The 10,772-nt window shown below is 36.5% G+C and overlaps 1 protein-coding gene across 1 annotated transcript; it reads left to right on the forward strand.

Annotated features, from left to right (window-relative positions):
• The first annotated feature begins 1,331 nt into the window (after positions 1–1,331).
• On the forward strand, positions 1,332–5,973 carry LOC130232583 (uncharacterized). Its single transcript, XM_056462562.1, has 2 exons — positions 1,332–1,390; positions 4,344–5,973. The coding sequence occupies exons 1-2, from the start codon at positions 1,332–1,334 to the stop codon at positions 5,971–5,973; spliced, it is 1,689 nt and encodes a 562-aa protein (XP_056318537.1).
• The last annotated feature ends 4,799 nt before the right edge of the window (positions 5,974–10,772 follow it).

Consider the following 10,772-nt stretch of genomic DNA (forward strand, 5'->3'; position numbering starts at 1 on the left):
AATTAAACAAACCCTAAAAAACAAATCAAGCTTTTACCAGGTATTCTACAAAGCTTCTGGCAGGTGTGCTGAAGCAAGTTGGAGTTAAATCTGCAGGATGTTTGCCCTCCAGGATCAAGTTTTGGCACCCCTGGTGTAAAGTATCTTCTTAGACATTTTTCCAAACAGTTTGCTGCATGTCCTAATGTAGTTCAGTATGACGGATTTACCTTCTATGTGTGATTTGATTGGACACACGGCAGATTTTTCTTCTCCCCATAGACAGCAGGTTGAAGGACAGTAGTGGAGTAAAAGTATCAATACTGCACTAAAAATGTACTCAGGGGAAAGTAAAAGTACAGATTTTTAAAACTACTCACTAAATTACAATTCCTGAGAAAAACTACTCAATTACAGTAACTTGAGTGTTTGTAATTTGTTACTTTACACCACTGCTATTAGGCACGATATCTGCACAATTAAAATGTATATGGTCACAGTTTCATATACAACAAAGTCAAAACATTTTCGATTAATATGAAAGTAACAGTAAGAATATATATATATATATCCCCGCCCAGTGATTCCATATGCATTAGTCAACCACAGTGAGTCTTGTGTCTTCCCTATACCAGCTAACAATCTTGCTCATAAGTAGTACTCCTGCTAAGTTAAGGCTAGCCCATATTTGCGTATTGTCACAGATCTCCCCATTTGGGTAGATAGTGGCCTCAACAGCGATAGTGGCCCCTTTGAGAGTGACATGCTTTCACAGTGTACTGTCGAGCAGAAAAATCCCAAGCCTACAGTTATCTAGAGATAAACATGCTCAGTTTTTCTCAGTTTGCTGATCCACCTTTGTGGAATACTCCACAAAACAACAGTAAAGCAGCTCTCTGCAGGTTGTAAGAGGGATATAACATTTTCAAATAGGCCCTATAATTATAAATAAGCCATGTTTAAAATCAGAACTACATTTTTATCTGAAACATCTTCCTAAAATCTACAACTTGTGACACATATGCAGAAGTTTTTTCTGTAGTTTTATTCCTCCACCATAATTTTCAGTGAGCAATGCTGCAGGCTGAGTGGTTAAAATGATAATGCAGTTTACATGGAGATACAGGTAGAAAGTACAGCTCGACTGATAGATATTTCCCTGTGTGACATCACAGATGCAAACTAACAACCTATATTTCAATCAGGGAAATTTAGATATCTTTTTTCACGACCACCCAAAAAACATTTTTATTTTAAAGTTATTTGATCATGAAGCTATGAATTGTATTCTAATGTATAATCAGTGTGTCTTTTAATATATTCACACATTGTTTCCTTTTAGCATTGAAGCAATGGCATCAGTCAATCCTCTCACAACTCACAACCAACAGGAGAAACCTTCAGGAAGAATGTAAGAAAAAATTCTTATAGAATAAATCACTTGCTTCACTAATCACTTCACTCCCATTTGCATGCAATTTATCATGTGTTGAACTGACACACTACAGGCAAATTATATTATATTTTGCCGGTTCCTTTTGTACTGGTAATTTAAAGGCCAAATCAACCATTGATATTATCAGATATTAACTTGAAATCCTTTTAAACTTAACTTTGTTGTGAAAAGTGTTCAGTTTGGCAATGTGCTGCATCTTTATTTTGTGGAAGATAAGACTATTAACTAATGAGAAAGAGAAAAATATGATTGACCAACCAAATGCTTAATTTAAAAGTTAGTTCAAGTTCACTGATAAAGACTGAGTCTCAGTTTGTTGTGTTTCTTTATGATAATGATGATTTCAGATCCCTGCATGGGGAAGTAGCTGCTGTCAGATTCTTTTTGCAAACAAAAATCACTCTGCATTATTACAAATATTAGCAAAGTGACATGTAAACTGATATTTCCTAATGACATTGTTCTTTCCAAACAATAGCTGGTAAAACACTACCGTTCTAATTGTTTGGTCTTTACTCCCACATGAAACAATACTACAGTAAATCATAAAAAAATATTATGCTGGTTTTTTGAACCATACTATAATAAAGTACTTGCTATAGTTGCTATTGTAACGCAATTGTAATTTTCTACAACTATAAGATATATTATACTGCAAGACAAAGTAAAGTACACTACATTATTACAGTTTATCAAATCAATTTACAGTGCATCTGGAAAGTATTGATAGCGCTTCACTTTCTTCACATTTTTTGTTCCAGCCTTATTCCAAAATTGATTAATTCATTTATTTCCTCAACATTCTACACACAATCCTCCATAATGACAATGTGAAAAAAGAGTTTTTGAAATTGTTGTAAATTTATTAAAAATAAAAAACCTGTAAAATCACATGTACATCAGTATTCTCAGCCTTTGCTCAATACTTTGTTGATGCTCCTTTGGCAGCGATTACAGCCTCAAGTCTTTTTGAATATGATGCCACAAGCTTGGCACACCTGTCTTTGGGAATTTTGGCCCATTCCTCTTTGCAGTATCTCTCAAGCTCTATCAGGTTGGATGGGAATCGACAGTGTACAGCCATTTTCAGATCTCTCCAGAGATGTTCAATAGGATTTAGGACTGGGCTCTGGCTGAGCCACTCAAAGACATTCACCGAGTTATTGTGAAGTCCCCAGTCTGAGGTCAAGAGCACTCTGAAGCAGGTTTTCATTCAGGATGTCTCTGTACATTGCTGCGTTCATCTTTCCCTTGATCCTGACTAGTCTTCCAGTTCCTGCTGCTGAACAACATCCCCACAGCATGATGCTGCCACCACCATGCTTCACTGTAGGGATGCTATTAGTCTGGTGATGAGCGCTGCCTAGTTCTGTCCAAACGTAACGCCTGACGTTCACTCCAAAGAGTTTATTTTATTCTCATCAGAGCAGAGAGTTTAGTTTCTGATGGTCTGAGAGTCCTTCAGATGCCTTTTGGCAAACTCCAGGTGGGGAGTGTCTTCCGTCTGGCCTCTCTACCATACAGGCCTGATTGGTGGATTGCTGCACACATGGTTGTCCTTCTGTAAGGTTTTCCTCTCTCCACAGAAGAACGCTGGAGCTCAGACAGAGTGACCATCAGGTTATTGATCAGCTGCCTGATTAAGGCCCTTGTCCCCCGATCACTCAGCTTAGATGGCCGGCCAGCTCTAGGAAGAGTTCTGGTGCTTTGGAACTTTCAGAGCAGCAGAAATTTTTTAGTAACCTTCCCCAATCCTGTCTCGGAGGTCTACAGACAATTCCTTTGTCTTCATGCTTGATTTGTGCTTTGACATGCACTGTCAACCCTGGGCCCTTATATAGACAGGTGTACGCCTTTTCAATGTGATTTTTCAGCTTTTTTATTTTTAAAAAATTTGCAACAATTTCTAAAACTCTTTTTTCACATTGTCATTATGGGGGATTGTGTGTAGAATGTTATACGGAAATAAATGAATTAATCCATTTTGGAATAACGCTGTAACATAAAAAATATGGAAAAAGTGAAGCGCTAATAATACTTTCCGGATGCACTGTATAGTAGGCTATGCTGTAGCATTTATTAACAATACTAATTATTGTAAATGCTATAATGTATACAGTGCAATACACTTAGGCCAATCCCAATTCATTTTTTTAGCCCTACACCTTCCCCTTGGCCCTTGAAAGAGTGTGAATGAGAAGGGCTTATACCACACTCTGTAAAAAGCTCATTCCTAGCCACTAGATTTTTCTAAGAGGGTATTCCAGTGTCATTCAGTGACAGATGTGAAAGTATGTTGTGAGACTACTTTACATTAGTTATTATTATGGATTATCGATAGCAAAATTTAACATTTAAAAACAAAACTTTTTTAAAGCAGGATTAGGACATGATTTTGATGCAGAGCTAATGCTCATAACGTCATCACACGCTAATCAAAATAATAGACCAGAAAAGTTCTCTTGGAAATGAGACAATCCTTCTCACTGCATTCTCAAGTATACATTTTTATTTATTTGGAAAACTTCCATCTGAGATGAAACAGCTTGTTTTAAGAGTAGTAAGAGTGAGAATAAACAGTAGTGTTAATAAATATATGAACATGTTGATTACAATATTATACTATTGTTACTATGCATTAATACTTAAACTCATGGCAGGGTCCCCAGATGGCCGATGGGGCCCAATGAATTAATTATTAGATAGTGTCAGCACAAGTGTTCAAGTGTTTACAATGAAGAATTATATGGTAACAAATTTTTTACTTACAAAATGTTCACTGCAAAGACACTATAAGTTAACAACAATTCTGTCACAACAACATTTCCTCTCTTCACACTCTGGGTTAATAGTAATAATAAAAAAGTTTGATTATAAAGCTTTTTAATGCCTTAATTCACTTTTGCAGGACACAACATGTTGCTACCCTCATTAATCCAGGTCCTCCAGCAGTTTACCAACTGAACACTGAAAGAAAATACATTGATGGGACTGATAAAAAGGTCAGACAGTGGACATATGGACGAAGAGACAGAAACAAGCAGAATAAAGTCATTCTGATTGTGGGAGAAACCGGCTCTGGGAAAACAACAATCATCAACACCATGGTCAACCACTTACTGGGGGTGAAGTTTGAGGATCAAAAGTATTATCAAATCACAGAAGAAGAACAACGGGCAGATCAAACCCAATCCCAGACCTCTGAGATCACAGTTTATGAGGTGTTTGTTGAAGAAAACCCAACATCTCTGACCATCATCGACACTCCAGGTTATGGAGATACTCGAGGACACGAGAAAGACAGAGAGGTTGCTGAATATCTGAGCAGATTATTTGCAGATGAGGATGGGGTTCATTATATTGATTCAGTGTGTTTTGTGATGAAGGCGTCTCAGAATCGACTCTCTGGAAAAGAGCTTTACATCTTTCACGCAGTTCTGTCTCTGTTTGGTAGAGATATCGAGAACAACATAGTGTTTCTGCTCAGTTATTCAGATGGAGGACCACCAGCAGATGCTCTCAATGCCATTGATAAAGCAGAGATATCGTGCAGAAGAGACAGCAGAGAAAAACCTGTTCACTTCTTATTCAACAACCGACAGAAAGAGAAAAGGGAAGAGGAGTATGAGCATATGATCAGATCAGCCTGGGAAATGGGGGAGAGAAGCATCAATAAGTTCTTCACAGTCATGGAAGAGAAGAACAGAAAAAGTGTTCAGATGACGTTAGAGGTGATGAAGGAGCGAACAAGACTTGATGCTTTTGTCTGTAACCTGAAGGATCGAATCACTGAGAAGGAGAAAAAAACTGATGAACTGACTCAGATTCAGAAAGCTCTTGAAGAGAACAGAGACAAGATTGTAACAAATGATAACTTTCAGTTTACAGTCAATAAAGTCGTCAAAAAAAAAGTCCCCATTGTGAATGAAAGTTGGCGGAACAGAAAAGCAACCTGCTGCTCCGTCTGTGAGGAAAACTGCCATGAATGGGACTGCTTTTGGGTCTCTTCTAAAAATCTCTCAAGGTGTCATGTTATGAGTAACAACCACTGCACTGTGTGTTCAGGAAAATGTCATTACAACAAACACGTCAAAGAGAACAAAAAGTATGTGACCAAGACAGAGGCTACCATTATGACATTTAATGAGCTTCAACAGCAATATGAAGACCGAGAACAACAGCCTGAAATCAGCTTTAACAAGAAAATATATGAAAATACTAAAAAGGAACACGAAGGAATCATGAAAGAGTCTGGGGGTAAAACAAAGATAGAAGAAAAACTGATAAGAGATCTGGAGAGGATGAAAACCGAAAAGTCCAAACTGCTGCAGGAAGCTTATATGAGCATCATAAGTCTGTGTAAGATTGCATTAAAAGCAGACAGCGCTTTCACTCTTCAGCATCTGGATTTCCTGATTCCCAGACTGAAGGAGGAAGAGGGAAAAGAGGAATGGGTGAAGAAGCTGGAGGAGCTGAATAAAGCTGGAGAAGAGAAGAACAACAAAGGAGCTGTACAACACGTGAAGACTTTTAATTAGTTCACTGGTACAAAGTACATAAATGAACACAAAACAAAAAATTCAAGATGTCAAAGTAAAAAAATAAAAAAATAAATAAATAAATATGTATTTATAATGATGTATCAGAGAAAATAATTCACTCTAAACAAATTCATGAAGTTGAGTTCTATTTTATCATTTTAATGTTACTACATTTACCTGTGTAAATGTGTAAATGCATATACAGTATTTACATTGCAACATTTATCCTGCTATTGATATAATTATTAAGATGTTCCTTCTGACAAACAGTATACCCTTGGTCAGTAGGATAGAGTAGGTCATATGCACGTAATTATACAGTATAAGTAGAATCATGATGTTATTTGTGTTTGCTTTAATCAGACACTGAATGCTGATTTGGAAGAACTAATGCTTGATAACCCATTAATCCAGCATATGTCAGCACCAGTCACAGATGGTCAAATCATAACATTCTTGACAACGACAAGATTTAGTGCTGATTGTATATTATATATATTCTATAAAGTGAGAATGGTCCTTAAATATTGTATATAGATATGTGGTCAACTTAGAAGAATTCTGGATAGATTTAAAGCAAGAGATCCAGTTTTAGCAGTCAATGTTTGTATGGATAACTGCTAATAACAACCAAGACTGGATCATTATAGCTACAATAATGAAGAGAGATTCGTTAAATATAGAAATGATGCTTTAAAAGCATTAGGAGAGCATTAGGCACCAACAAGCAAGACAGCATTACAAAATAGATTTTTCAAATCTATGTATAAGGCTTCAAATGTGTTATTAACTGAGAATGAGGATCTTTCACACGAGCAATGGAAAAACTGAGATCCCAAGAAAAGATGCTATACTAACCATGATGGACAAACATGCATACATAGGATTTATTTCTTTAAATAGTTCATTGATAAATTAAGTAAATTAGGGGTAATAGTAGGAGTAGTGGTTGTGTTTGTTGTGTAATGTTTCGTTCTAGGACAATGGCTGTCCATGCTGCAGCTAAACAGATGAGCAGCAAGAGTAGCTGGCCAGAATGGACATCACTAGACCTAACAAACATTACTACAGTACAGCACTTAGACGATCAAACTGCATCAATAGTTTTATTTGCTAAAGTAGGGAAGGGTGTAGTTTTATCTTTCTTTTGGTTTAGTGAAGAATTTTATTCATTATTATACAAACCCAGGCTCATTCTGAAAACATCTAAATATGCATTTCTGGAAACCGTCTAATACATCCAAGGAGCTACGTTTTATTGCAGGTTTTGTTTTCACGAATCCACTAGAGGCCGCTGTGTACGCTTTTTGAAATCTTAAATTTCTCTTGAGAGTGCCTGCTGTTCTCATGTAAATCCACCAGAGGCCGCTGTCAACTGACTGACTGGCTGAACGACTGACTGACCGATCGACTGACCCACCCTCCTCCTTCCCTAAACCAAACCTAGTATTTTAAAAAGCAGATGCTGACCTTCCCACCCACTTCCCTAAACCCAACTGACAAATTTAAAAAAGTAATCCAGAAAAAGAAAAGCCCTTTACCACATTCTCACCTTGTTATTTCCTTGATTATTTTATTTTTTGGCTTCTCTATTTGTTTTACCTGCTCTCTGGAACCGTTCTTTGCCAGACTTGAACCGCATCGTCGTAGTCAGCTCCACTCTGCGTCACAAGTCCACTGACGTACATGGTGAGCTAACTGGACAAACTGGTAACAGCGGTAAAGCCGTCCATACGGAGGTAAGTGGTCAGCTGGTAAGCGTGAAAAAAAAAAACACCTCCGTAGCGTTTATTTTAAAAATGAAATGCAGACATATGTACTTCTGGCTACATAATTCATGATCTCCATAAACATTTATAGGGCTACGTTTTCAGAATGAGCCTTTGTTGTATTATACAATACTATATTGGTTATTCAGCATATATTCTGAACACTTCTAAATTTGAGATAGTTATGCCGTTATGAAAGTATATTATTCAAATGTGCTGAGAGCCACATGAGCAACTGATGATGAGAAAATAAAGGACCAGCAAGTATTTAGTGGTGAAAGAAATAATGACAGACTCTACTGGAGGCTTAAAAGCCTTATGAGCAGCACTTTGAGCATTGGTTGAAGATCATCATCAGACTGAGCTCTGGGTGACTGGATAATACATTTATAGAATGATAAGAGTGAAATATATTTGTTTATTATTACACATAACCACAAACGTGGGCAAGGCTGAACCTACACGCACATGCTTTTACACATCTAATGATTATATATGTGTGTTACGTCCCAGGACGTATTTGTTTCTGTTGTTGTTTTTTCTTTCTTTCTTTCTCTGCTACGCCCTAGTAGGAGCTAATGACCATCACCTGCTGCCACTTATGAACCGCTCCGTGATTGGAGGACGAGAAAAGCAGTGGGCATTTAAGCAGCAGTTCTCCACTAGAACAGTGTGTTTTTGTGTGTGTGTGTGTGTGGAGGCTTTGTTTTTGTGAGGCTTTATATTTATATATATATATATATATATATATATATATATATATATATATATATATATATATATATATATATATATATATATATATATATATATATTTAGTTTGATTCTTTAAGCATCATTTGTTGATTAGGAGCTTTGATTTGTTTAAGTTCTGTTGATGCTGTTGATCATCTGAAATAGCTTTTGCCTCGAACTCTTTTTGATTGTAAGTTAATTTTTGTTTTCAATATTACTTTGTTATCCACTCTTTATTCTGTTAATTTGGGATTGGGTTAGTAGGGAGGGGGTGCCATTTTTCTTTTTGTAACCATTTTCTCCTGTTTACGTTAGTAAGGGAGTGAGTATTTTTGATGTATTTTTCTTTTCTTTTCTTTGATAGATTATTCAGTTCTTCCCTTTCTCTCAGTTAGAGAACGTTTGTTTGTTGTTTTCGCTTAAACCTCCTCTTGAAGCCTTTTTCTTTTGAAACCCTCCCTTAATCCTTTAATAAATATTGTTAATCTTTATTCAAGTTGCATTTTCTTTGTTTAGTCCTTTGAGAAGTTGCTCATGTGACCTCTTTGCTGACACACACACACAAAACTCCACTAATATTCTGTTGTGTTCCTGTGTCCCCCTAGACAGAGTTGAGGGGAACGTAACAATGTGTTAATATTTAACATGTTAAATTTTTCTCCCTACAAGTGTTTATAGGGATATAACAGATTTCTCCTTTATAGTGAAAATAGAGATGTTTGGTGTTGAGCTCCTCAAGAGATCAGTCATAATGACTCAGTACTTGCTAAGAAAGAACTAAGAGCTAAGAATGTGACTTCACAGGGTCACTTGACAGAGTAAAGAAAAGAAAACTGGCTTATATGACTGTACTTATAAGGTGCATGTTAACATTATAATATTACTATATTTACTTGGAAACATTAACATTTATGAATGCATGTACTTCTATAATTAACCTTTTTCTTCAGCTATAAGATGTGACTTCTGACACAGTATACTCTTGAGAAGTCTGATGTTGATCATATGCATGTAATCATACACAAAGATTCAAGTGATGTTATATTATCTGGTTAAGAATGTTATAAAACTTATACGAAACATGTAACAAGCAGACTTAAACTGATGTCTCCTTTATTCCTCCAGCAATAAAGGATTTGGCACCAGAACTCCTTCTCTTCACTCATTTCTGAAAACTAAAGATTTGCCAGGACAGCTACAATCTAGCCATACACTAGCAACCATTTAGACCACCTTATCAACCCAAACTCAAAACACAAGTCTTTAAATCTGAATGTTACACATTCATGGGGTTCACTTTCTATCTTTTATACTTATAATCACCCTTTGGATTATTTTCACTGGCAACTGCTAAGTCGGTGTGGCAACAAAGCAACAAAACAGACTACCCTTTACACCATTTAGCAAAACCCATATCTCTGTCTGAAACCATCACATAGACATGAGTTAGTATGGTTCACTCTGTTGGCAAGCAAGACTTTCAAACATGCTAGAAGTGAATAGTTAAATCATAACAGTGATTAGATTTTAAAATATGTTAAAATGTAAAAAAAAAAAAAGAAAAAACAGCAACACACAAAGCAACTCTAGCTACTGCTTAGCAATGACTCTGGGTACCCTATTCTTTCATTAAAATCCTTGCTTTACAAGTAGATGATAATAACACCAATAGAGAATAAGTATTATTAGGGCTGAACAATAAATTGCATAAAGTGCACATGGGGTGGCACGGTGGCTTAGTGGTTAGCACTGTGGCCTCACAGCAAAAGATTGCTGGTTCAAATCTCAGCTGGGTCAGTTGGTGTTTCTGTGTGGAGTTTTTCCATGTTCTTCCCGTGTTGGTGTGGATTTCCTTCGGGTGCTCTGGTCCTCCCCACAGTCCAAACACATGCGCTATAGGTGAATTGATCAACTAAATTATGCATAATGTATGTGTGTAGGTGTGAGTGTTTCCCAGTACTGGGTTGCTACTCGAAGGAAGGGCATCCGCTAAATATCCTCATGCGTTATCATCATCAAATCACAAATAATCATTCTGCAATATTCACAGCTGTTTGCATAGCTTCACTATGAACTTAAACTCTTTGTAATAAATGTTGCTTTTGTTAAACTTAATAGCGTGTGCAAATACCACATTTAATGATGTTTTTACCCAAAACTCACCTCTTAGCTTCATTTGAGAGCTAAAAAGAAAAATGCAATTTTATATCGTTCAGCTCTAAGTGCTTGTGTTTGTAACTGAATAAACCAAGCCACACAAATTTTTCTGAGTTAAAGGTTTACACTGTTTTT

This window comes from Danio aesculapii, chromosome 7 (genome assembly GCF_903798145.1).
Source record: "Danio aesculapii chromosome 7, fDanAes4.1, whole genome shotgun sequence".
Taxonomy (NCBI): domain Eukaryota; kingdom Metazoa; phylum Chordata; class Actinopteri; order Cypriniformes; family Danionidae; genus Danio; species Danio aesculapii.